This window comes from Euleptes europaea, chromosome 13 (assembly GCF_029931775.1).
Source record: "Euleptes europaea isolate rEulEur1 chromosome 13, rEulEur1.hap1, whole genome shotgun sequence".
NCBI lineage: Eukaryota > Metazoa > Chordata > Lepidosauria > Squamata > Sphaerodactylidae > Euleptes > Euleptes europaea.
This window is the reverse complement of record NC_079324.1, coordinates 19,311,697-19,339,190: the sequence shown is the minus strand read 5'-3', so window position 1 is coordinate 19,339,190 and position 27,494 is coordinate 19,311,697. Positions and strand designations below refer to the sequence as shown.

The window sequence follows — 27,494 nt, the reverse complement described above, 5'->3', positions numbered from 1 at the left end:
CTAAGATCCCTTCCATTTCAGACACAGTTTCTGGATTTGCCACGGGTGGGGCAGCCTCCATGTCCCTGCAATCTCCGGGTCCTGCGCAAGTGGTGTTAACATCTGCCAGGACAAACCCAGCCACCAAACTCCTTCTCCAAGTACCGCGCCATGGCCAGGGACAAGTGGTCGTTGTTTGCGCCAGCCACCACTTGGATGCCCAGGGGAAGGCCTTCTCTGCTCAAGCCCAGAGGGCACTGGGTCACCGGTAAGCCAAGGATGTTGAAGATGGCTAAAGAGAGAGAGAGGGAAGAGAGAGAGAGAGAGAGCTGAGAAGCAGACTCAGGATACACCTCTAACACAAAAAATAACCCATCATGTTTCACTCCTCTGTCGCCTAAGAAACAGCCTCTGAAATTCTGGAATTTATTAAGACATTATTTTAGTAGTAAAAGAAGAAGAAGAGTTGGTTTGTATTCGCCGACCACTTAAGGGAGACTCAAGCGGCTTACAATCACCTTCCCTTCCCCTCCCCACAACAGACACCCTGTGAGGTAGCTGGGGCTGAGAGAGTGTGACAAGCCCAAGGTCACCCAGCTGGCTTCATGTGTAGGAGTGGGGAAACAAATCCAGTTCACCAGATTAGCCTCCACCACTCATATGGAGGAGTGGGGAATTGAACCTGGTTCTCCAGATTAGAGTCCACCTCTCCAAACCACTGCTGTTAACCACTACACCATGCTGGAGTCCCGTAGCACCTTAAAGACTAACAAAATTTCTGGTGGGGTTATGAGCTTTTATGAGCCACAGCTCACTTCTTCAAATACAGCTAGAATGTGATTCCATCCATCCTTAAGTAGAGACCAGTAAATTAGACACATAATGGCAATGTAAATGTCACAAGCAAGGAAATGACATTAGCAGGCGTGATTGGATTAGGTGTGTTATGCAGAGGGGTAGTAGGCGTGGAGAAATCAGCACTGGTAATGAGACAGTAATGAGACAAAGGAAGCCACAGCCTTCAATTTGCAAGATCTGAGCAAGGCTGTCAAAGATAGGACATTTTGGAGGACTTTCATTCATAGGGTCGTCATGAGTCGGAAGTGACTTGACGGCACTTAACACACAATGAGACAGTAATGCCAGCTCTCTATTAAGTCCCGGATTTTAGTCGGTAAGTGCATTTCTGATGGGCTGGCAGAAAGATATTTATTTCCTTCATTTACACTCTGCTTTTCTCCCCAACTGGAACCCCAAGAAGTTTACAGCATTCTCCTCCCCTCCATTTCATCCTCGAAACGACCCTGTGAGGTAGGCTTGGCTGAGAGTGTGTGACTAGCCCGAGGTCGCCCGGGCAAGTTGCCACAGCAGCGTACAGACTCGAACCTGGGTCTCTCCGATCCTAGTCCAACACTCTAACCACGACCCAAGTATTCACAGAATGCTGGGGCATAAATGAAGCTTCGGACTAGGGTTACAGGACCATGACGGCCCCAGTGTAAAGATGCATCATCCTTGCTTGAGATCCCAGTGTTGTGTGACTGAGCTGGCTTATCCATACAGATGAAAGTACGTAAGCCAAATCTGCAAGGCTTGGGGAGAGGAGGAGGAGAGAGCTGTGAAGGGTGACGCCCCGCTATACGCAGGGAACTGCCAGATTCACATAAGCATCAGCCAGCCCTCAGGGTATAAATCTCAGCCTTCCAGAAAAGACCTCAGGAAAATCTCAGTGAAGATTAAAAGGATTTAATTTGCAGCGCTCTGTTTAAAGACGCCGAGGACACCGTTCAAGGGGTCGATGGACACTGCTAGCACCGCACAATCCCTTACCTGTGTAGGCAAAATTGAAGGGCATCCCCAGGGGCTCATGATGCCTGGGAGCCACTATGGGGTGCGAAGGGTACAGGAAGATACCGTCGTCCTTGAGCAAATCCACCATCTCTGCCTGCAGGCTGCGGGCCATGCCTTCCAGCTTGGTGTTCACCTTGGGGCTGTAGTTCACAAACTTTTCAGTTAGCCCTAGTGCTAAAGAGAAGGAATTCAAAGGCACAGGCTGGTTAAAAAGGGGGACAAATGGACAAATAGTTCAAAGACAAAGCATGCTGTGGCCTGCTTAAAAGGGTTCTACTAGATCCCAGGAGGAATACACGACAGTTTGAAAGTAATGGCCTGGATCCAGATCCCTTGCTGTTAATGGCGGAGGCCTCGTGTGATAACAAGGCACTTCAGTAAGGTCCCACTGTTGGGGAAGGGCTGTGGCTCAGCGGCAGAGCATCTGCTTGGCATGCGGAAGGTCCCAGGTTCAATCCCTGGCATCTCCAGTTAAAGGATCTGGCACTTAGTGATGTGAAAGACCCTAGAAAGCCGCTGCCAGTCTGATTAGACAGGGCTGACTTTGATGAACCAAATATCTGTTTCATTGTAAGGCAGCTTTATGTATTCGTGTATTCACTGTTAGTAGGAGGAACAGAAACACTTGATCTGATCTAGTTGTGAATGGGCGGGAGGGGAGGTCAGAAAAGTCTGCCTCCCTAGCTGCTTTGCTCTTGGGGTTGCTGCTTTCATCACTACAAGCAGGACTCCCATGTGGTGTCCTGGCTGAAGTAGGATCTGGGAGACCCAGGTTCAAATCCCCTCTCTGCAACGGAAGCTCTCAGGGTGATTTTGGGCTAGGTGACTCCCTCTCAGCCCAACCTACAGCATAGGGCGGTGGTTGTGAGAATAGAATGGAGGAGGGGTGAATTATGCTGAAAGCTGCTTTGGGTTAGGGTTGCCAACCTCCAGGTAGTGGCAAATAAGTAATCAGCCTGCTGTAATGTTAGTTACAAACTTATAAACACGGCAGCATAAGACAACAAAACACATCAATCATACTATGCAAAGAGTGCTATATTCTATGTGCAGTAGTCAACTACAGTGAATAAATATATACAGTGATGTTAGCTAAACAAATAGAACTATATACAGAAGTTAAACGTTCTTTTTTAGAAGCAGTGGCTTTGGAGTCATTGTCCATAAGTAATTGACAATGACTCCAAAGACACTGGTTCTAAAAAAGAACGTTTAACTTCTGTATATAGTTCTATTTGTTTAGCTAACATCACTGTATATATTTATTCACTGTATTTGACTACTGCACATAGAATATAGCACTCTTTGCATAGTATGATTGATGTGTTTTGTTGTCTTATGCTGCTGTGATTATAAGTTTGTAACCTCCAGGTAGTAGCTGGAGATCTCTTGCTATTACAACTGATCTCCAGCCGATAGAGATCAGTTCACCTGGAGAAAATGGCCACTTTGGCAGTTGGACTCTATGGCATTGAGGTCCCTCCCCTCCCCAAACTCCACCCTCCTCCGGCTCCGCCCCCAAAACCTCCAGCCGGTGGTGAAGAGGGACTTGGCAACCCTACTTTGGGTCCTCCTTTGGGAGAAAAGCAGGGTATAAATCTCTAGAGATAGAATACCATTGGGGGGGGACACACGATGAGTGGAGCAGCAAGTTTTGTTTGTGCCCAGTCTTGTCTTCACTAGACTGAGCATGCTGTGTGGCACCTGAAGGCAGACATAAATTCCCTTCTGCAAATTCCCTACCACAGGGAGCCTAGACTGCCAGTATTACAGTCCTACCTCGAAGGATATGGCGCCACCTTTGGGTCATAAATATTACTACAGGATATAATCCCAATCTAAAATTAGATAGATAAGGACAGAATGAACATCCGTATCATGGATGGTAGTTGAAAGCAGTGGAAAAAAATGCAACCATCAAACGGCCTCTTTGAAATGCGACATTACCAATGGCTGGAAGGGTGTGCGAAGACCTCCCCACTGTCCATTTCAAGAGCTCCCACGACGGCCACACCGGCTTCCCGTGGTCTCCAAGCAGGTCCGTGAAGTTTGGAATTTTCTGAAAGTAACGTACATTAAGAAGTGGGAGGGAGGGAGGATCCTGAAACACTTTCTGCTTGCGTCCTCATCACCAGTACTTTCTGTAAGATGATTTGGCAGAGAAAGACTGCGGTCTCTCTCACTTTACTGAACACAATGACAAACTTCCGATGGCGAGGGACGAGCTGCAGAATCAGACAATGAAAAGCCTAAACCAGTGGTTTGCTAATTGTGTTGCAGGTAACCTTTGGATTCCTTGGAATCTGACCAACACTGCTTCCCCATGGAGATGATTCTCTGCGCAGCTCTAAGAGTTGCTGCTAATGCAGTCCGATTCACAGTGGCAACAGAGCATCCCAAGGAAAGTTTCCCCTGCAATTTCCTTGCTTCGGTCCTCTGTGGCTGGCATTATCTATGCTGCCACCAGAGAACTTTTCCTAGCTTTATTCCCCCCTCCAAAAAAATACTAAGTCTTTAGCCCTTTTGGTTGCAGTGCTGTAATCTGCAGCCAGGATCTTTCCCATTATAACTCTGCAACCAGAAAGGCTGGGGCCTTTTTTTAAAAAAGATGGGAACTACTATATCATTGCAGTAGGTAATTATAACTTTATTACAATCTAGCAATATACCTATTACCCTCTGGAAAGCACTCCAGAAAAGGGGGTGGGAAATGGTTACCATGGGTATTTTGGTAAAAAAAAAAATGGTGCCAATGGGCATGACCTGAAAAAAATGTGCACCTTCCTGAATGTCACATAATTGTCACCTACGAAGTCACTTGGACCCTGATTTTTCCAAAAAGATTGCCTCAAACCAGGTGTGGGAAAGATAGCAGCAAAGTGGGGGGGGCACACAAAACCCCATGAAATAGAGGATGACATCATGTGGATGATCCTGAAAACAGCAGTCAACTTGGAAGGCTTTAAGAGGGGAGTGGACATGTTCATGGAGGAGAGGGCTATTCATGGAGACTACTAATAAAAATGGATTCTAGTCATGATGCATACCTATTCTCTCCAGGATCAGAGGAGCATGCCTATTATACTAGGTGCTGTGAAACACAGGCAGGACAGTGCTGCTGCAATCGTCTTGTCTGTGGGCTTCCTAGAGGCACCTGGTTGGCCACTGTGTGAACAGACTGGTGGACTTGATGGACCTTGGTCTAATTCAGCATGGCTTTTCTTCTGTTCTTATGTACTTGTCCTTTTGTTGTTCTCCCGTTACTAGAAGGGGCGCCACTTGGAATTTTTTAATGTTATCACTGGAAATGATTTCAAAGTCTGATTTTATGCTGATTAATGTATCTATTTAAATTGTATTGTATTGGCTGTTAAGCCACCTTGAGTCCAGCTGTGGTTGGGAACAGGTGGGGTAGAAGTCTAATAAATAATAACAACAATGGGGGACAAGTGTCCTTGAAAGACAGGTTGCCCATCACAACTGACCTCCTCCTGCAGTGCGCATTTAGGTCTATGGGGCACTCTCAGTCCATGTGGGATGACAGTGAGGTTCCAGTGACCTGACCGAGGCTCCCTGTGAACTGGCGGCACCCTAGTAAGCTGGTGATCTGGGAACGGCTCTCTGAAAGTGTGAAAAAACCCACTGACTCCAGTGTTTCTTGTCCCCAACAGCACCGGGCCAGCGCCTCTCTGCCACACAAGGTATGCCTGTTATTCACCTGTCCGTCGCTGAAATTGCCAGACATCATGACCGACCAGATCTGGAGCGCATACTTCATTTTGCTGATGGACACGTGTTGAACTTCAGCTCCCAGCTTAGTCTCCAGGTTTTCTACCACCTGAAAACAAGGAGGGGGGGGGAGAAGAGGTGTGAGATTACTACCTGCCCTTCTGTGGTAACAGTGATTAAGAAGAAAAAGAGTTGGTTTTTATATGCCGGCTTTCTCTACCACTTAAGGGAGACTCAAACCAGCTTACAATCACCTTCCCTTCCCCTCCCTACAACAGAGGTAGATGGGGCTGAGAGAGCTCAAAGAGAACGGTGACTAGCCCAAAGCCACCCAGCTGGCTTCGTGAGTAGGAGTGGGGAAACAAATCCAGTTCACCAGATTAGCCTCCGCTGCTCATGTGTAGGAGTGGGGAATCAAACCTGGTTTTCCAGATCAGACTCCATCGCTCCAAACCACCGCTCTTAACCACTACACCACACTGGCACACTGGATTAAGGCAGGGGAAAGGAGGCTGTAGGACAAAGGCGCTCTTTAAGCAGATAACACTTTTTGTCAGAGAGGAAGATTTTCAAGATTCTAGACAGACAGCAGGCAAGGAACAGTGTTTCCTACAGCTCAACAAGGCTTAATTTCAGAAATGAAAAGGACTAGGGCCCAACACAAGCTAAGGCAAGCTTTCTGCCCCGAAGGCACATCTTCCAGCTCTCAGAAGCATACAGAGAGGTTGCGGCTTCTCAGCAGCTATGGAAAGATATCCTGTGCATGTTGAAAGGTGTTCTCTTCTCTACGTCTACTACATCTCTAGTTTAAAAAGATGCATTTTCCCTGAAAGGTGTGTTGAGTGAATTCATACACTGCCTCGAGGAATCCTCTGCTCCGAGGATCAGGAGGAATTAGTGATGAAATCTTTTGGAATTTCTCTTAGTACAAAGTGGGGAAACTCATACAAAATGGGGAAACTGACTTCCCTTCAGTCTGATGGAACCTGCCAGTTGGTGGCCAACAACTGTCCATTATTCAGGACTAATCCAAGTCATGCTGGCAGCTGAGCCCGAAAAAAATCAAAACGGCAACCTCTCTCAGGGACTCCCATGAGGCAATATTTTGGGCAAGTCCTACTGTGATGAATGGGAACTACAAAAAAGAACCCTAAACCTCTCTTTCTGGCAGTATGTGCCCTATCAAAAGGCAGATCGATTTGCCTCCCAGTCTACCATTTTTGTCCAAAACCTCCATTTTATTCTCTCAGCAATTCTGTGAGTTAGGTTTGGCTGAGAGTGGGTGACTGGTTACCCAGCGTACTTCCCTGGTAGGAGTGTAAGCTTGCTGGGTGTGTCTTGCCTCCTGGTAGGATCATTGGCAGCTGATTAGCGGGTAATTAATGGTTAGTGGAAGCGGACTCTAATCTGGAAAACCGGGTTTGCTTCCCCACTCCTCCACATGAAGCCTGCTGGGTGGCCTTGGGCTAGTCACAGTTCTCTCTGAACTCTCTCAGCCCAACCTACCTCACAAGGTGTCTGTTGTAGGGAGAGGAAGGGAAGGTGATTGTAAGTGCAGGTGACATGGCTACTATCAGATACAAATGATTCTGTTACTCAATCTGTGGCAAAATGTATAGAGGCAATAAATAAATACCAAAAGAATAACACTAAGTAAGGGTTTTTTATTACTTTAGTTTCTGCACAAGACTATAGCTGTATGAGCAGTACTAGATAGATAAGACAGTAAGACAGCTAGTAAACCACTTTGAGACTCCTTTACAGTAGAAAAAAGTGGGTTATAAAAACCAACTCTTCTTCTTTGACAAGAAATCTTTTGTACTAAGCTTCTTAAGAGTTGAACCAATCTGAAATTTCAACCTGTTCTAGCTGGAGACTACTGAAAGTCAATAGTTGAGTTTTTTTTACTGCATTCACATTTGATCAGGGTTGATGAGCCTGGACCTATTCAACAAAGGGTCCTGACATTGTCTATCTGCTTAGTACTGCATCCCTGCAACACCTGACCAGTTTCTGTACATTTGTAAATGAAGTATTTAAAAAAAAACCAAGAAGCCTCTGGTGCTATCACCCACAAAGGAAAACAAGGCTGTAAAATGTGTTTGGAGCTCCTCCTTCCCAATATGTCACATGAACACATGAAGCTGCCTTATACTGAACCAGGTCCCCCTTGGTCCATCGAAGTCAGTATTGTCTACTCAGACGGACAGCGGCTCTCCAGGGTCTCAGGCAGAGGTCTTTCACATCACCTACTTGCCTAGTCCCTTTAATTGAAGATGCCGGGGATTGTATCTGGGACCTTCTGCATGCAAAGCAGATGCTCTACCACTGAGCCACGGCCCCTCCCCGTGTCGGAAAGGAGAGAGCAAAATAATCCTAACACAACTCCACTGGAGACAGAGGCAAGCAGCCAGTCTCTTGCCTCAGAAGCCTTGGGCTGCAGACAGCAGAGGGCTGTCTCGTACACGCAAGGAGATTATCTTATATGTGGCTTATCGCTCGGTGAGTCACCGCTGAACTCACAAACAGCTGAATAACCCTGTACGGCCTCCCTCTTACCTTTCGAAGAGCCTGAAGCATTTCTTTGTCCACTGGGGAAACGAAAAGGGAACCCCCGTCGTGCTCCATAAAGTAGAATTTCAGTTTCTGCAGGGAGACCTTTTCATCCAACTTCAACCTGAACAGGAACAAAAAGAAAAGAAAACAACAGATCAGCGGGGAGGAGGCTTCTGCATCGACTTCCCTTAAAGGGGCATCGGCTCATATTTCCACGAGGGGCTGTGGCCATGAGCACTTTGCCAGTGGACCTCTAGCTACCCTTCACCTGCTTTTAGTGGAACGCCCTAACAGAAGGCCCCACACCAATGGGAGGTGTGCCCTAACCTGGAGGCTCCTTACAATAAGGGACCCAAAAAAGCACCAACAATATCAACACCAGGTACCAAAATAAATTCTGCACATCCTGGAAGTGATAGTGGGATTGCTCTACGCAGGGAACCGAGATGAGGATCACCTACTTTGCAACACCTGATCCAGCCATGATCCTCAACATGGGCTCCAGGTCTTCTGTGTAACGGCACATGGGGCCCGTGCACAGAAATTTTTTCCGTATACCCACAGCGCTGGGGAACTGGCCTTCATTGGGAACGACACCTAGACGCAGAGGAACAGAGATTAACTTTCTGCAACAAAGCATAACTTTTTGAACACCGTCTGACTGGCGTTCTCTGGCAAGGAGTCGGCGCGTTATTCTCGAGGGAAAGAGAATAACTAGGCAGGATTCACATGCTATCAGAAAAAAAAGTTTAGCGCTGTATTTCAGGACTTCTTTGGATACAACTGCAAGCTTAGCTTGGTTCTACGGGACATAATTACAAAAAACGCCACCACTACAAAAGTGTTACTTAGAGGACAGGGTAACTCCTCTGTGAAAACTTCTAGGCTCTTCTGAACTGTGAGATTGACAGCTCATTCCTGAGCCTGGGGGCCGAAGGGGCTTAGGAGGTGCCCAGACCCCTACGCCAGCGTCTGTGCCACTTGCGCCGGGCAAACTGGCACAGACGCCAGCGTAGGGCCACTTGCATCGGCCCCCCAGGACTGCTGCAGCAGCACGGCACTAGGACGCTGGCTCGGGCTCCTGCAAGTCCTCACACCAGCGTCCTGGGAGGTGTTCTCGGGGTGTTCCGGGTGGGGGGCCAGAGCTGCCAGTAGGCCAGGAATGCCCCCCTCTGCAACAGTGGTGCTGCGCCAGTTTTTTGTTGGCACAGCATTGCTGTTTTCAATTGGACTGTTTTCCCCATTTTCGCTTTTTTGATTTTTAAAAGCCCTTTTCCAGCTTTACAGCGGCCAGGAAACCTCTTTGGAGGCGCCATGGCGGCGCCTCAACCACGCCATCTCCGGCCGCTGCAAGGCTCAGGAATGAGCTGTGGGTATCAGAGAACCCCAAAGACTAGTGCCTTGAGATCTAGGTAAATTCTCAGACCCTGTGCAGTATAGTGATTAGAGCGCTAGTTCTGAATTCAGAGCAGGGAATTCTGCATTCAGATCCTTGTTCAGGTGGGATGCATGCTGGGTGATCTTGGGCCAGCCACACCCCGCAACCGAACAACCCTGCGAGACCAGAAGCAAGTGTAGCCATGCAACTCTACCCCGACTTCCTTGGAGAAAGGGCCCAATAAGGGTCCAACAAACAAACTTAAAATAAAAAGATCAAGCTCTTGAACAAAAAACAAACTGGGTCTCACTGCCTAAGGTAAGAGCATAGGGACGGACTTCCCTTTCCCTGAAAATAACGCTCACTGAGAATTGGCCATCGGGTACCTGTGCTGGGCTTGTGTCCAAAGATGCCGTTGAAGAAGGCAGGCATCCGGATGCTGCCTCCGATATCTGAGCCTACACCAATCACCGAGCCGGCAGCTGCCAGGATGCAGCCCTCTCCCCCTGCAAGGATCCAATGCCCAGATTAACAAAGCAGCAGAAGACAAAAAAAAAAAAAAAAAAAACGGAGCAACCAATATGCACAGAATCTGCTCTATCAGCTCTCTCGCGCACATGCAGGCTAAGTGAGCCCACATCATCTCCAAGGATCACGTCACCACCGCGTACCTTTATTTTAATCACACTGCACCCCTACTTTGATCCCATGCTGTTCCTGAGGGTTTGTGGATCCAGGAATAAAACGGGGGGGGGGGTCTTTTCTTTCTTTCCCCCTGCTCTTAGACCGAGGTCTTGAACAATAAAACCATAAAACTTAAATAAGACCCATCTCTAAAAACACCTCCCTTCATCTCTTCTCTGCAGCCTCCAAAAAACAAGCAACAAAATAAGCACACTGAGGGTCAGAGTCCCCCAAGAGGAACAGAACCTTTTGCTCCAAAATTTCACGAGAAAATGCGGACCATTTGTTAAAACATGGTATAATCCATTTTAGACTAAGTTGGTACACGTAAGGACAATGCAAAAGGATATGTACCAAGGAGTCCACTGACTGAAGAGGGCAGGGACACAGCCGGTCTGGAAAAGGGATCCTTAGCATACGGCCCAGAAAAACTATTGAAATTAAATCTTGAATGCATAAAGATTCAACATAACTTTGGACTAACCAGAGAATCCAGACAGGAAGGAAGATTACCCTTAGATAACAGGCCCAGGGCACGTGGAGAACATGTCCTCCGAGCATCAAAATGAGCGTAACTCTTATCTCTAGTCTACTCCCCTCTTAAAGCCTTTCTCCTACAATTTCCCCTTAGCTGGCTTTGTTCCTCCACATGCTTAACATTTCTAGCTTTGGTAAGTTTCTACTAACTTATCCAGAACAGACATAAGGCAAACTGGCCTGTAATTTGATGGATATCTTCTGGAGCCCTTTTTAAAAACCGACATTACATTTCCTATTCTCCAGGGCTCTGGTAGGGAGGCCAATGTTAGAGACAAGGCTTTAAGAGGGGAGTTGACATGTTCATGGAGGAGAGGGCTATACATGGCTACCAGTCAAAATGGCTACTAGCCATGATGCATACCTATTCTCTCCCAGATCAGAGGAGCATGCCTACTATATTAAGTGCTGTGGAACACAGGCAGGACAATGCTGCTGCAGTTGTCTTGTTTGTGGGCTTCCTAGAGGCACCTAGTTGGCCACTGTGTGAACAGATTGCTAGACTTGATGGGCCTTGGTCTGATCCATAAGGGCTTTTCTTGTGTCCTTACAAGCTACATATACTAGATAGACAGGCAGCATTTCACACTTGAGTCCTTTAAGAACTTTTCTTGTACACAAAAACCTTCTGGTCTGCTTCCGAAGAGGGCCGCCCCACTCACCTGAACTGCCTCCCACTATGCGTTCCAGGTCATACGGGTTTTTGGATCGGCCATAGATGAGGTTGCTTGACTCATACCACATGCACAGTTCACTGCAGTTGGTCACACCCAGCGGGATGGCGCCAGCTTGCTTTAACCGTGACACAACAGTAGCATCCATTGTAGAGATGATGTGGCGGCGGTTAACCAGGCCAGAGGTGTTGGGCATCCCTACCATGACAAGAGAAGCAACAAGTAAAATGAGGCAGAGCTGCCAAGATTATGCACCGGCTGATACCCCATGGATAAAGAAGACTATAAGTCCAAAGCCCACAGAAGGCTCTGTCTCCAAAAAGGTAACAGAGATGCTGAGCTTCAAAAACAGAAGAGGAAGAGGAGTTGGTTTTTATATGCCAATGTTCTCTACCACTTAAGGAAGAATCAAACCGGTTTACAATCACCCTCCCCTCCCCACAACAGACACCCTGTGAGGTAGGTTAGGCTGAGAGAGCTCTAAGAGAGCTGTGACTAGCTCAAGGTCACCCAGCTGGCTTCATGTGTAGGAGTGGGGAAATCAACCGGTTTCACCAGATTAGCGTGTGCCACTCATGTGGAGGAGTGGAGAATCAAACCCAGTTCTTCAGATTAGAGTCCACCGCTCCAAACCACCGCACTTAACCACTACCACACTACACCAAGTACCGTTCATTCTAAAACAAGCAGAATGATAATATACTTACTGGGAAATGTGATCATGAACAGGTTTTTGGAGGGCTGTGTGGCCTGGCCTCCCACAATACTGGATTTTTTTTTTTAGTTTGGTTCTAGATTATAGATAATGATTATATTCATTTCAGTATAGTTAATGACTCAAAAAATTTCAATGAAGAGGAAAAGGAAGGTCCAGGAGATGTTTGTGGGGAAATGATTTCTGTTTATTGTGTATTGGAATAGAAATAAACCAAAGGAGCAGGAAAAAGAAAAATATCTTAAGATATATCTGAGCAAAAGATTATTGGGAAAATAAATTTGACATCAATAGGCACAAATTTATAAGTATATTATTAGGAGCAGTAAATGTAACAGATTGTAAGAATATGGGTTCTTTTTCTCTTTTCTGTCTTTTTAAAAAATCGAATTGGATTTATTATAATTGATGCATGGAATATTCTCTCTGTGTTTTGTTCACTGGTGTATGAACAATAAGTATAATAAAATAAAATAGTTTTAAAAAATCAATTAATATGATGATGAAGAAGAAGAGTTGGTTTTTATATGCTGACTCTCTCTACCACTTAAGGGAGTCTCAAACTGGCTTACAATCACCTTCCCTCCCCCTCCCCACAACAGACATCCTGTGAGGTAGGTGGGGCTGAGAGAGTGTGACTAGCCCAAGGTCACCCAGCTGGCTTCATGTGTAGGAGTGGGGAAACAAATCCAGTTCCCCAGATTAGCCTCCACCGCTTATGTGGAGGAGTGGGGAATCAAAACCGGTTCTCCAGATGAGAGTCCACCGCTCCAAACCACTGCTCTTAACCACTACACCACGCTGGCCCTCCTGATGCAACTGTCACAGCCAAATTGTTGTCAGATTGATATGGAATGCCCTAACTCTGGCCACAGCTCTCTTGAGAAATGTGTGTGTGTAAAGTGCCTTCAAGTAGGAGCCGACTTATGACGACCCCTTTTGGGTTTTTTATGGCAAGAGACTAACAGAGGTGGTTTGCCAGTGCCTTCCTCTGCACATCAACCCTGGTATTCCTTGGTGGTCTCCCATCCAAATACTAACCAGGGATGACCCCTGCTTAGCTTCTGAGATCTGATGAGATCAGGCTAGCATGGGCCATCCAGGTCAGGGCCTCTTGAGAAATACCATTAAAAAAAAACCAAAAGCCAAGATTATCAGCATTCAAACAACTTGATCATGCCAGTAAAGCTTTGAGAGGAGGGATCTTCCAAAGCATCCAAAAAGGAAACTGAGCAATGAGATGAGAGAAAGATCAGAACAGCAAACAGCTAGAAAATAAATTAACCAAATGCAAAAGCAGGGATCCCAGTATGGCAAATATCCTTATGCAAACAAGGCAGGGGTTAAATAAGGTAGGAAGAAAATCAAGATGCAGAACATAGGAGAGGAGATCGAGGGGGTGTGCGAACAGCTTAGGATGAAAGGAACACAGGGACCACTGTGATGTAGTAGTCAAGCGACTAGGACCTGGGAGGTTTGGGTTCAAATTGTCGTGGTGCTATGAAGATTGCTAGATAATCTTGGACCGGTCGCCCACTCTCAGCCTTACCTACCACACAGGCTTGTTGTGAGATGTGACGTTCCTGGGGTGCATCCTTTAATATGTGGGCTCTCTCCAGACTACATCTCAAGTTTGTCACCTGCCCATGTCCCCATCCAACAGGGTATCAGAAGGAATATAGTTCTGGGGTAGCCTTCAGCTTGGATAGAGAACCTGCCTACATTTGTGGCTGAGGGGGTGAGGTAATCTTGGCAGAAAGACAGGAAGACTTTTCTTGAAAAGACAACCAGATCAAGCTTTACTCTTCACAAAAGAAACTGAACCAAGATAATTATAACAGGTAAAAAGGCAAAGGTCCCCTGTGCAAGCACCGGGTCATTCCTGACCCATGGGGTGACATCACATCCTGACGTTTTCTAGGCAGACTTTGTTTACGGGGTGGTTTGCCAGTGCCTTCCCCAGTCATCTACACCTTACCCCCAGCAAGCTGGGTACTCATTTCACCGACCTCAGAAGGATGGAAGGCTGAGTCAACCTTGAGCCGGCTACCTGAAACCAACTTCTGTTGGGATCGAACTCAGGTCGTGAGCAGAGCTCGGACTGCAATACTGCAGCTAACCGCTCTGCGCCACGGGGCTCCTAATTATAACAGGTACCATGGATTTTAAAAACTATTCATGCCAGGAAATGCCTTCCTTGAATAACTCTGGTTCATAAGTTATACAGCACAGCCGCTGTCACTCAGTAGCATGATTTCTACTCAATTCCTTGGAAAGTATAAGGCGACTAAGGGAACAGTCCTAAGCAGATCTACTCAGAAGTTCCATTTTATTCTATGGGGCTTACTTCCTGGAAGGCATTTTTAGGATTGCACTCTTAAAGGAAAATACTTTCCTAGAAGCTTATCTGTCTCTCCGAGTTAGGCCAACTCCCTCAACTAACTCTCATCTCCTGCCAAAACTCAATTGTTCATTCTCAACCGCTGTTTCCCAACACTCAGCTCCTATTGGTTGTTGAAGCTCCACTCTCATTGGCTTGTGAGTTGCAGGGAGCTTTGTACTCCCTTCACCTGGCGCAGGACAAGAAAATAAGCGTGGAAAGGAGAATCGTGCACACACTTTGAGCTCCCTGAGGGGGGGGAAAATGTAGCAGGAAGTTCGGAACTATGATACACTGATCTAGGAAATGCAAATAACAAAGAGAAGAAAGGTGAGTTCTATCAGCCAGGCCCCTCCTTCTGGACAGGAATAAAGGAAGGTGAGCCACTAGTAAGGTGAGGCGAGAGGATGGAAGCAAGACAGGAAAGGCTGCAGACGGAAGTCAACACGAAGAAGGCTACATAAAATAATGTACCTTGCAGCTCAAAGGCCTCTTTGATGGTGATAGGAACCCCCAGGTAAGGGAACTTTTCCCGCAGTGACTCTTCATCATCGTGACCTTCAGAAAGCAGCTTGTCCACCTGATGAGCCTCCTGCAGGGCTGCCTCGAACCTGAGAAGAACAGTTGGATAAGAGGAAGAGAGAGAGAGAGAACTGGTCAACCCCCAGCCGAACTCCGACCAGCCTCCCCGAAGACACACGAAGCTCCCTTACACTGAATCAGCCCATCAGCCCATCAAGGTCCCCAGGGGTTCAGGCAGAGGTCTTTCACATCACCTGCTACCTGGTCCTTTTAACAGGTGCCGGGGGTTGATCCTGGGACCTTCTGCATGCCAAGTAGATGCTCTACCACTGAGCCACCGTTCCGCTACTGCGCTGCCACTTGTCCTGCTCCTCTCCCACCATCCTGCCACAGAATGTGCGGCTGTCCTCGACAAGAGCCAGGGCTTTTACAGGACTTGGCTCCGGCCTGGTGGAATGCTCTACCAAGGAACATGAGGGCCCTGCGGGACCTTAAGGAGTTCCGCAGGGCCTGCAAGACGGAGCTTTTCCACCAGGCCTATGACTGAGGACAGCCGTGAGTACCATCTTTACTGGCCTCCCCCAATCCTCCCCACCTCTTCCTATGTGGAGGGGCAGATGCCTGTGTGGCTCTTACAGCAGAACGGGATTTGTGCGCCATCTTTGATTAGGGTTTTTAAAGTTTATTTTATTATTTGGTTTTATTGTTACTATCATGTGATAGTTGGGTTTTAAATGATGTTAACTGCCCTAAGCTGGCTTGTTGGGGAGGGCGGGCTACAAATTTGAAAATAAATAAAAATAAAATAAAATTTCTTCTTCTGGTTCAGTCAGCAGTGAAGTGGGAGAAGTGCTTCAGGAAGGCAAGTAAAAGAAAGAAGTGTCGGTTTTTTTATGCTGACTTTCTCTACCACTTAAGGGAGACTTACAATCACCTTCCCCTCCCCACATCAATCACCCTATTAGGTAGATGGGGCTGAGAGAGCTCTAAGAGACCTGTGACTAGCCCAAGGTCACCCAGCTGGCTTCGTGTGTAGGAATGGGAAATAAATCCAGTTCACCAGATTAACCTCCACCGCTCATGTGGAGGAGTGGGGAATCGAACCCGGTTCTCCAGATCAGACTCCACCTCTCCAGAAGGGAGCCAGAGCCAATGGGGCTTTCCCTTGGTGCAATCAAAACCCTCTGGCCACATCTTCAAACTCATTCTCTGAGCGGCGAAGAAAGCAGCATCTAATCTCAGGCAAAAAGAATTTGAAACACAGGCTTTTGTCCCCAGCTTTGTGTCAGAGGAGATGTGTGGTTCTGCACCAGTTCTTGGCTGGAACATGGAGACAGAGCTTTAGAGGTTTTTAGCAGGAAAGGAGCATGGCAGTGTTAAACGGGGGGGGGGGAATGTACCCCTTATGCAATGACCTCCTAGATTAAACAGGATTCTACACTGACAGCCAGCAGTGTAGTGGTTAAAGTGTCAGATTAGGATCTGGAAAACCCAGGTTTGAATCCCCACTCTGCCATGGAAGCCTGCTGGGTGACGTTGGGCCAGTCACACACTCTCAGTCTGTTGTGAGGATAAAACTGAGGAGACTAGAACAAAATAAGCTGCTTTGTAAATGGGATTTCTGAGGTGAGCCGAGATAAGGGTGGGGGGGAACTGATTGGAACCTCCATGGTGAAAGGTGGAAAACTTCTGAATAAGACATGCTGGATACAAACAATGGGGAAATGAATAAGACAGAAGTTCCCAAACTGTGCTCCAAGGGGCACTTGGCCCTCTGCCAAGCATCTCCTACATTGCATTCTTAAGGAGAGTTGCTCCAGTCTAATCCCATTCATTTCAATGGGCTTAGACTGGAGTAACTCTCCTTAGGAATGCACCGCTAGTGCTCTGTGAAGAGATTGGAAAGAAAAACACTACTGTCATTCGGTTTAGTATATAGGTGCTAGGTGAAAATTAGTGCTCTGTGACGAATTTCTCTCCTGAAAAGTGCTCCATGACTCAAAAAGTTTGGGAACCTCTGGAATAAGACATGCTGGATACAAAAATGGGGAATTGCTTTCCCCCTCATTCTCTGCCTGCAAGCTTCCTAAAACTTCTGAACAACTGTTGGGGGAGACTGAGAGAGTACTGTTAGGGGAGAAGTGAGCTGTGGCTCACGAAAGCTCATACCCTACCAGAAAATATTTTTGTTAGTCTTTAAGGTGCTACTGGACTCTTGCCCTTTTTGACTACTCCAAACAGACTAACACGGCTACCCACTGAGAATTATCTGTTAGGGGAGAGTACTCATCCCACTCTCAAAATACTAACTCAAGGGCATTCAATGAAGCTGATGGGCAGCAGATTCTGGACGAACAAAAAGAAACACTTCTTTACACAGAGGGTGATTAAAATGTGGGATCCACTGCTGGAGGATACAGGATGGCCACAGGCTTTAAAAAGGGATTAGACAGAATCACAAGGACAGGTCTATCAGTGGCTGCTAGCCATGGTGACTAAAGGAGACGTCCAGATTGAGGCTATAAATCTCTGGATATCAGTGCCAGGAGGCAACATCAGGGGAAGGCCTTGGCCTCTATGCCCTGTTTGCTGGCCACTGTGTGAGACAGGGTGTCGGTCTAGAGGGACCCACGGCAAAGGCTCTCCTTTCTGGCCCAGCAGTACAATTTTCATGTTCTTAGTTTGAAAACGGAATGTCCAAGGCCAGCGAAAGGACCGAAAAGCGCTATGTGAATGATACAGCGACGATAAAAGTTTTGCTACAGCAACCTGCAAATTAGCTACTTTTGCTGCACAAAGTGTAACCATCAGAGGGCTTGAGAGCATTTTTTTCAGGCATGGGAGCGCTCCAGCAAAACAGCGCAGAGTCAGAAATAACAGCCTCAAGCAGAGCACCGCAAATGCCTGCTCCTATCTCCCCAAATTCCAAACCTGTTAGACAAAAAACCAAATTATTATTTATTTTTTTTGCTGGCTCACCTGTCCTTGACAAGGGCATTGATCAGTGGGTTGACTTCTTTGATCCTCCCAATGTAAGTTTCAATTACATTTATGCACGTCACCTGCAGGGAATCAGAAAACGATGAAATGCATTTTTTCTGCCCTCCCTGGCTGGCTAGGTTTCAGAGTGGGAGCGGGGCATTTCAACTCTGTATTTTAATGCTTTGCTTTCTATAAAAGATCATATAGGTTGGCAGACGGTGTGGTGCAGCTGATAAAAAAAAGTGCTGGATTTGGACCTGGAGGACCTAGGGGCCAGCTCCCACTCAGCCATGAAGCTCATTGGATAAACCTCGGCCAATCATTATTTTTCAGCCTAACCTACCATATGCAACCCCCCCAACACCCCCCCAGCTAGAACACCTTGGTGAAAATGCAGTATGCCAATGCGATAAATAAAATGAAAGCGATGACTAAATCTTCATTCTGAGCATATAGGTGAAAGTAGACAACACCAAGCCAGAGTGGTGTGGTGGTTAAGAGTGGTGGACTCTAATCTGGAGAACTGGGCTCAATTTTTTCATTCCTCCACACGAAGCCTGCTGGGTGACCTTGGGCCAGTCACAGTCCTCTCGGAACTCTCTCAGCCCACGCAGAGGCAGGCAATGGTATGAGAACATAAGAAAGGCCCTGCTGGATCAGACCAAGGTCCATCAAGTCCAGCAATCTGTCCACACAGTGGCCAAACAGGTGCCTCCAGGAAGCCCACAACAAGACGACTGCAGCAGCATTGTCCTGCCTGTGTTCCTCAGCAACTAATATAATAGGCATGCTCCTCTGATCCTGGAGGGAATAGGCATGTATCATGACAAGTACTAGTAGCCATGAATACTCCTCTCCTCCATGACCATGCCCACTCCCTTCTCAAATCACCTCCAAACATCTCTTGCATTGAAAAACCTACAGGGTCGCCATAAGTCAGCTGTGACTTGAGGGAGGGCACACACACACCCCCTCAAGGAGGTGAGTGGAGTCCAGATGTAGGAAAGGGGGAGCTGCCAATAAGAATGGGTTTCAGGAAGAGGCCAGGGGCTCATGCCCTCACTGCTACTCATCACTGCTCTCTTGTAGCTTGGCGCTGGCTTCCTTAAGCCCCCATCTGCTTTGAGAAGGTCCCTTGGTCCAAGAACCTATTCTCAAAAGTCAGCTCTTGTGTTCATGTTAAAATGTCTGCAAGGCAAATGGTCTCAGCCCAACAGTATCCTGTGGGTGTGTTCGATGAACAAGCCTGTGTCGGCTTCACACGCTTCCGTTCCTGTTTACACCAGATGCCCATTCACACAAAACCACTGTAGCAGACCACAGACGCAGGAAGATGCTCGCGAGGATCTCCCATTTCCGCTTCCTGAAAGGTTTATGGAAACTAGCCATAAGAAGGAAATTTTGGGAGGAGGCTTATTAACGCCTGCATATAAGTGAGTTTATCTACCATAAGATAAGGAAGGCAAAACTGTACGAGAGGAATGTGTATACAGATCAGATCACCCTCCTGAACAACCTCAATGATCAAGCAGCAAGGAACAATTTGCCAGTGTTCCAAGTCCACATCAGCGATCTTCAACCTTTGCAGATTATGCGCCTAGCCTCGAATTGCATCTGCAACCCGCTTTTTATTTTTACAGTATGCCTGTCCGTCCAATAACCTCAGAAAAGGACCGGCCGGCCTTCTGTGCTTAAATAGCTACATAGCAGAGGGAATTTTTTTTGTTTAGCGCTACCTCTTATGTGAGTATTCAAAAAACTTCACCTATCATGAATTTCATCCCACAAATGGTAAACTACGTGGAAGATGGAATTTTTGGCGGGTGCGGCTTTTTGAATGCATGAATGCGCTGTGGTTGATAAAACTCCCTTTGCTGTACAAAAGGTAAAGCACAGGAGCTCTGCCCTCTTTTCAATATGGCATCCGTACCTTTCTCATCTTAAAAAGACACCCCTAAAACAAACAAACAAAAAACAAACAGTGCAGATGACACCTAAGATCACGGTGTGACTCAACTGGGGCGTATCACACTAGCTGAAGATGTGAATGTCCAGAGAAAAAGAGGGAAAAGCCTCCCTCTGAACTTCCCCACCACCACCACCCCGCCGCCAGTTTTTGAGAAGTGAATTTCCCCCCAATTGAAATCCATCCCATAGCTGGTCTGAAAGAGGGAAAAAAGCCTCACATGAAATGTTTTCTCCTTTAAAATGAGCTACATGTTTTTAAGGCAAGGTGTTATTCACTTTAAATATGTAACATAAAGTTTTTTTATGTGAGATGATCCACAATACATTATTGAAGAGTTCATTTTTTTCTAGTGTTATAAAATTTGACATCCCATCCAAATCTGCTGCTGGTATTATTGTGACTGTATGAGACATTTCTGTCCAAATAATACATTTTCTTTTCTCTATTACAGACATTATTTTCTATTTTCAACTTTTATCCGCCTCTTAGGTGGCAAAAATTGAGGTACATGTACTAAAGTTATATGCTCAGTTATAAGGGATTCATTTTACCTTGTTAAAGTAGTAAAATAAGTTTGTTTGATAAGAAAGTCCTGCATGTAGTCCCCAGTATTTTTTTTCTAGCTTTCCACGGCTTCAACATTTCTGGAAATTTTACATCTCTAGGAAGACCAACAATCTGCAGCGTGCTAGTTCGGCAGGTTGCCACTTGCCCTGTTTGGAGACTGCTTAGAAGTTACCCACATATGTATACTTGCAAACATGATTCTCACGGGCAGCCCGTTCCTGAAGGGGAGGGTAGATGACGATGGCCAGTGATGGCGCAGCCATGCTGCCTCCCAAGAGACTTCCCGGCCAGAAAAATAAGGTAAAAAATTATTTTTTAAAAGCAAAAACCTGTCAAACTCCCTCATTGAGTTACACGGGGCTACGCCACCTATTTTGCAGGCATAACTGGACGTCTGCAAAATGGTGCATTCCCAGGGCTTTGCAAGTACCTAGGCAGCCCTGCTCCCAGGAAGGCGCCCCCACCCCCGGACGCTGGTATGAGCTCTTGTGCCAGAAAAACACCATCAGGGAGGCAGCGCCGGCGTATAGGGCTGGAGCTGCCATGTCGCTACCTGGAACCAGCGTAAGTCGCCCTGCGCTAGCATCCATGCCACTTTGAGCAGCGCAAGTGACACGGGTGCCGGCAAGAGGTCATGCCGGCTCCTAAGCACCTCCGCCCCCCCTTCAGGATTGTATGCTAAGTCAGCAGCAAGATTCCTAGTTGCATCTGGAATGCTAATGTAAAGCAAAAAGGGGAGGCATCATTTCCAGAATTCCTGCACAAAACAACCTGAACTTCCTAGTCCAGCTACAACTTAGCTGCCAGATGCCGTTTGGAAGAGAAAAATTATTTTAAAAAACCTAGAAGCAGTCATATCACCATTTGCTTGGTATTTGAGTTGTTTCAATACTTTGAGTTGTTTCAAGACAGCTGGTCAGTCTCCTCTAGGGACATGCAGGATAGGGTTGCCAAATCCCTATTTGCTACCAACAGCAGGTTTTCGGGGCGGAGCCTGAGGAGGGCGGGGTTTGGGGAGGGGAGGGACTTCAATGCCATAGAGTCCAATTGCCAAAGCGGCCATTTTCTCCAGCTGAACTGCTCTCTGACGGCTGAAGATCAGTTGTAACAGCAGGAAATCTCCAGCTAGTACCTGGAGGTTGGCAACCCTAATGCAGAAGCAGCTCTCTTTTGCTCATTTTTCTTTCGTGCAAGTAAAAACCCAGTGAGAAATTTTCAGCTGGAGCGCAATCCAAATTTCTTTTGGAGAAGAAACTTATTTTGCTGCACCCTAACCCTAACCCCTGAATTATTTGCCATCACGAAAATATAGCATTTTTTTGCTATTGTGCTAGTGTATTGATACATCGCTGGGAATACCTAGTGCGGTAACAGCCTAGAAAATGCCAAAATGACGCGACATACGTTCGACAAACAATGAAATAAAACAAGACGGAGAAATGGAGAGCCATGCGATAAAAACAGCAGCGCGTACAACGAGACAAGTGCGATAAATCTGGATTACAAAATTAGAAAGCAATCTAAAAACAAAAGCAATTTTAAAGTTCCTTAATTTCCCCCCCACCCAGATGTTAAAACTACACCCAATCCCTTTCATAAAATTGCCCTCTTGAACAATTCTGTTACACACCCTGTGGAAAGAAGGAAGCCTTGGAGCTTTCCTGGCCTTGTCAGGCAGGTCATTCCACCAGGCGGGAGCCAGAGCTGTTGAGCCTACCTATTTGCCAAAGTGAAGCCTTCTTATCTGGGAGGCAACTGGACAAGTTTAATAAGCAGGACAGGTTCTAGAGGCATTCATGCATTTGTTTGTAAATGGAGCCAAGTGTTTATTAGTTTTTATTAGTCCCTTTACTCCAGGTCAAAGTCTCAATTGCGGAATCAGGCGTGGGGCGAGTTTAGGGTTGCCAACCTCCAGGTGGTAGCTGGAGATCTCCTGGGATGACGACTGATTTCCAGGCGACCGAGATCACTTCACCTAGAGAAAATGGCCGCTTTGGAAGGTAGGCTCCATGGCATTATACCCCACTGAAGTCCCTCCCCTCCCCAAACCCTGCTTTCCTCATGCTTTACCCCCAAAATCTCCAGGTATTTCCCAACCCGATGCTGGCAACTCTAGGTGAGTTACAGACTAAACCCTGGCAAGGAGGCCTGGTAGTCGCCAGATAGCACTGTTATTCTTCATCACACCTTAAGCATTCACAAAGACACTTGGGAGACGGTGAACTGAATGGCTGATGTTTTCATTTGTTCAGCGTTAGAGGCAACTGCAATTGCCAATTTTTAAAATTGAATGATGGACTGCGGCAAGGGAGCAAAACAAGGAAGACAAATGGCGCGCTGCAATTGCAGTGTCCTCACGAAAATATCACCCAGGCATCTCACCTACAGCTAGAGAGACCAGCCTCTAGGTGGGACCTGGGGATCCCCCGGAATTACAGCTCATCTCCAGACTATAGAGATCAGTTGGGGAAGGGCCGTGGCTCAGTGGCAGAGCATCTGCTTGCCATGCAGAAGGACCCAGGTTCAATCCCTGGCATCTCCAGTTAAACGGACTAGGCAAGGGGGTGCTGTGAAAGACCCCTGCCTGAGATCCTGCAGAGCCGCTGCCGGTCTGAGTAGACAATACTGACTTGGATGGACCAAGGGTCTGATTCAGTATAAGGCAGCTTCATGTGTGTTCATGTGTGTTCCCCTGGAGAAAATGGATGCTTGGGAGGGTGAATTCTTCTATGGCATTGTGCCCCACTGAGATCTCTGTCCTCCCCAAGCTCCATCCCCAAATCTCCAGGAGTTTCCTAACCTGGATCTGGCAACCCTCCCACCCCATCCCTCGCCGGTGGCCCGAGGGGACCTGGCAATCCTACATACACCTGATGCAGCGAGTGGCTGAGAGACAGAGCCATGCATCAGGAAGCTCTTCTTTTGAATCTTTCCTCTGCTGTGAACTGGAGTTTCAGGTGCGCTCTCATTCTCAGCCACCTAATACTGGAAATAATACTGACCTACCTTACAGGGCTGTAGTAGGGACTACAAACAGTACTTTACAAAGTATTTCAAACATGCTGAAGTCTTATATAAAAGTCAACATGTTGTTTCGATCATTAAGGAGTTGGAAAACAGGAGAGTAATGACAATTTGCAATTATATCCCATTATCATCCTACACAATAACTTAAGTTTCTCCCATATGGCAAAAGGGATACGAGAAGCAAGATAACACTATGCATTTTATTCTCACAGTACAACTAACCCTATTATTAACAGCAACAAAGGCACTTGCCATGTTATTCCCAGCATGGCATAGTGGTTAAGAGTAGCGGACTGTAATCTGGAGAACCAGGTTTGATTCCCCGCTCCTCCACATGAAGCCTGCTGGGTGACCTTGGGCTAGTCACAGTTCTCTCAGAACTCTCTCGGCCCCACCTACCTCACAGGGTATCTGTTCTGGGGAGGGGAAGGCAATTGTAAGCCGTTCTGAGACTCCTTAATGGTAGAGAAAAGCAGGGTATAAAAACTAATTCTTCTCCTCTGTACGGTTCCTGCCATTGCTTTTTTTTGTGTGCTGCTGATGGGTTGAGGGCGCCTGGATTTTTAAGTTATGTAATTAGTTTTAACAATAAATTATGACCATTTTAATGGTATTGGAAGTGTTTGTGAGCAACTCTGAGCCTGATCTAGTCAGGAATGGGTGAACACATGAACACATGAAGCTGCCGTATACAGACCCTTGGCCCATCAGTCAGTACTATCTACTCAGACCGGCAGCACCTCTCCAGGGTCTCAGGCTGAGGTCTTTCACATCACCTACTTGCCTAGCCCCTTTGACTGGAGATGCCAGGGATCGAACCTGGGACCTTCTGAATGCCAAGCAGATGCTCTACCACTGAGCCACGGCCCCTCCCTATAAAAGTCCCATAAAAGGCAGCATAAAAGTCCAATAAATGAATATATAACTCTTCGCTGCTTCCTGGAGGCTCTTTTCTCCTCAAACGCCTATTTTTGAGACTGAGCAGGACCAACTGAAGGTTGTTGACACACTTCCCTCCCCTCGTCCCCAGTTGTAGGCAAACTCCATCCATAATGAGTTTTCAATGTATTACAGGTGGCTTTGTCCACATCTGAAGGCAAGAAAGTGGGTTTTTGAACAAATGCCAATTCAGCCTTTAATAAACTTTCTCTTAGCAACACAGCTTTAAAATGATGACCCATCCATGAGAGGTATGAAATGGTGGCAATGGCGAGATGAAACAAAAGTTAGTGCCCCCTCAAAAACTAGCAACATTTTATTTCAATATGAGGTTTCATGGGTCAAACCTCCCTTCTTCAGATATGTGGGAAAGAAATCACGAAGAAGACGAAAGAAGAAAAAGGAAGAAGAAAGAAGAGGAGTCGGTTATTATATGCTGACTTTCTCTACCTTTTAAGGAGAATCAAACCATCTTACAGTCTCCTTCCCTTCCTCTCCCCACAACAGACACCTTGTGAGGTAGTGAGGCTGAGAGAGTTCAGAGAGAACTGTGACTAGCCCAAGGTCACCCAGCTAGCTTCATGTGGAAAAATGGAGAAACCAACCCGGTTCACCAGATTAGAGTCCGCCACTCGTGTGGAGGAGCAGGGAATCAAACCCGGTTCTCCAGATTAGAGTCCACCGCTCTTAACCACTATGCCACGCTGGCTCTTCTGATGGGATTCACAGAAATACTTGGGAATACTTATAGGGAAAATTATAGAAAGGAAAGGCAGGAAGAGTTGAGGCAGAGACAGATTTGTTGTGAATCCCATCAGAAATGTTTCATAAGTGTAACTCTCTGTGTAAGGAATTAGTTGTTACACATAAAGGATCATGAGAAAAGTCAGAGGTTCCAGCCTTTCAAGAGGTACAAAGAAACAAAGTAATAAGGTAGGATAAATATCAAAACAGCTGACCAGGAAGAAGGATTTTGAAGTTTAAGTAAATTAACTGATATCAATACAAGTTTATAGTATGATGAAACAAGTTAGGAACAGCCAACTGAAGTTTCTAAACGGCAAGGACCTTTGCTAAGGCTCCTCTAAGGAGCAGGTTTTTTCCACAAGGAATGAGAACAAACATTCAGTTGTGAACACTGCAAGATATAGAACTGAAAATTAAGAAATATGCTTATACTGTTTTAATGTTGTGCATCGCCATGAGACCATCTGGGTGAGCAGCAACTAAAAAAATCGAATGAATGAATGCTTATTTTTCGCTATGCACCAGAAATGGAAAATGACGCGCACAGCGGTCAAGAGTCTTATCAAGATCGCTGAGAAGCCATGTAGGAGGCAGTAGAGCTGAGAGCCAGTGGGGTGCAGAGGTTAAGAGCGGTGGTTTGGAGTGGTGGACTCTGATCAAGACAACCGGGTTTGATTCCCCACTCCTCCACATGAGCGGAGGATGTTAATCTGGTTTACCGGGTTGGTTTCCCTACGTGAAGCCAGCTGGGTGACCTTGGGCTAGTCACAGTTCTCTTAAGAGCTCTCTCAGCCCCACCTATCTCACAGGATGTCTGTTGTGGGGAAGGGAAGGTGATCGTAAGCCGGTTTGAATCTTACTTAAGTGCTAGAGAAAGTCAGCATATAAAAACCAACCCTCTTCTTCTTGGAATGTGGTTGAATGTATGAAGCTAGCTTATAGCAAATAAAGTATTGTTGTTAGTTTAGTGATGCCTATGCTGGCAGTAAACGGTCTTTCCTAACACCCAGTAAAGATGACAAGGACTGAACATATGAAGCAAACTTATACTGAGTTAGAGAATGGCTATCAAATATTTCTACACTGATTGGCAGTTGCTCTCTAGGGACTCAAGATGCCAACTCCAGGTTGGGAAATTCCTGGAGATTTGGGGGTAGAGCCTGGGGAGGGGAGGGGAGGGAGCTCAGGAGGGATATGAAGTCCCCTCTCTGAAACTGCCATTTTCTCCATGGGAACTGATCTCTGTAGTCTGGAGAACATTGTGATTCTAAAACTCCAGGTTCAACCTAGAGGTTGGCAACCCTAGCTCAAGAATGGAGCACTGTATTTTGCAATTTTATATTATATGCCCTGACTTGGATGGCCAAGGCTAGCCTGATCTCGTCAGATCTCAGAAGCTAAGCAGGGTCAGGGTTAGTATGTGGATGGGGGACCACCAAGGAATACCAGGGTTGCTGTGCAGAGGAAGGCACTGGCAAACCACCTCTGTTAGTCTCTTGCCATGAAAACCCCAAAAAAGGTCGCCATAAGTCAGCTGCGACTTGACGGCACTTTACACACACACAACCAGGATGGCTTTATAAGTGCTTTTTTGTATTTTGTATGTTTTCTTTATGTTTTGATTTAAGCATATTATAATTTTTTCTTCTTTTTTAATCATTATAAAAATAACAATAAAAAATTATACATAGAGGAAAAAAAGAATGGTTACAATTACTCAGTACAGAGGCACTGAGAGAGGCATTCTGCCGCACCTCAGGAGACCTGTGAGCCTCTTGCCGTGAAAACCCCAAAAGGGGTCGCCCTAAGTCGGCGGCGACTCGACGGCACTTGACACACACGTGTAGGAGACCCCCGTTCCCTCTTCTAAACTACATCTCCCAGAAGCCCCCAGGAGCGGCTGTCTCCTATAGGGTCCCTGCCTGCAGCGGGACGGAGTCCTTCCGCCGCTGCCCTCCTCCCGCTCACCCAGCCCCGCCCCTTACCTCTTTGCTGCGGATCCGCCGCGCCAGCTCGACCCCGGGGAGGAGGAGCAGCTCTTGCGTCGGCGCGGGGACGCAGCGGGCCTTGCGCGAGGCCGAGGAGGGGGCGCAGGCGGCGGCGGCGGCGGCGGGGGGGCTCCCGAGGGCCGGCGGCGAAGGGGCGGCGGGGGCGGCCAGGGAGGAGGCGCGCAGCAACAGCCCCAGCAGCACCAGGAAGGCGCGCGACAGCCAGCGCAGCAGCCGCGCCGCGTAACGCTCCGCGCCGGACAGCGCCAT

The 27,494-nt window shown here is 46.9% G+C and overlaps 1 protein-coding gene and 1 non-coding gene across 2 annotated transcripts; one reads left to right on the top strand and one right to left on the bottom strand.

Moving 5' to 3' along the window:
• Positions 1-95: 95 nt before the first annotated feature.
• FAAH2 (fatty acid amide hydrolase 2) lies at positions 96-27,494 on the bottom strand. Its single transcript, XM_056859578.1, has 11 exons — positions 27,222-27,494; positions 17,985-18,067; positions 14,958-15,094; positions 11,377-11,586; positions 9,880-9,999; positions 8,577-8,712; positions 8,119-8,236; positions 5,549-5,668; positions 3,778-3,889; positions 1,810-2,004; positions 96-271 (listed from the first exon to the last, which is right to left on the bottom strand). Exons 1-11 carry the CDS (start codon positions 27,492-27,494, stop codon positions 96-98), a joined length of 1,680 nt encoding a protein of 559 aa, XP_056715556.1.
• Positions 22,997-23,065, top strand: TRNAG-GCC (transfer RNA glycine (anticodon GCC)). The gene has a single exon. It is a non-coding gene; the product is annotated as a tRNA-Gly (tRNA).

What these genes read in the sequence shown, in the direction of transcription:
- FAAH2 (XM_056859578.1), bottom strand. Translation starts at nt 27,494, where the DNA reads ATGGCGCTGTCCGGCGCGGAGCGTTACGCGGCGCGGCTGCTGCGCTGG. An exon ending in AGAGGCCTTTGAGCTGCAAG is followed by an intron (nt 11,587 to 14,957) that starts GTACATTATTTT and finishes TTGTCATGGTAG; the next exon opens with GGATGCCCAACACCTCTGGC. An exon ending in GCTGGATCAGGTGTTGCAAA is followed by an intron (nt 8,237 to 8,576) that starts GTAGGTGATCCT and finishes GTTCCTGTTCAG; the next exon opens with GTTGAAGTTGGATGAAAAGG.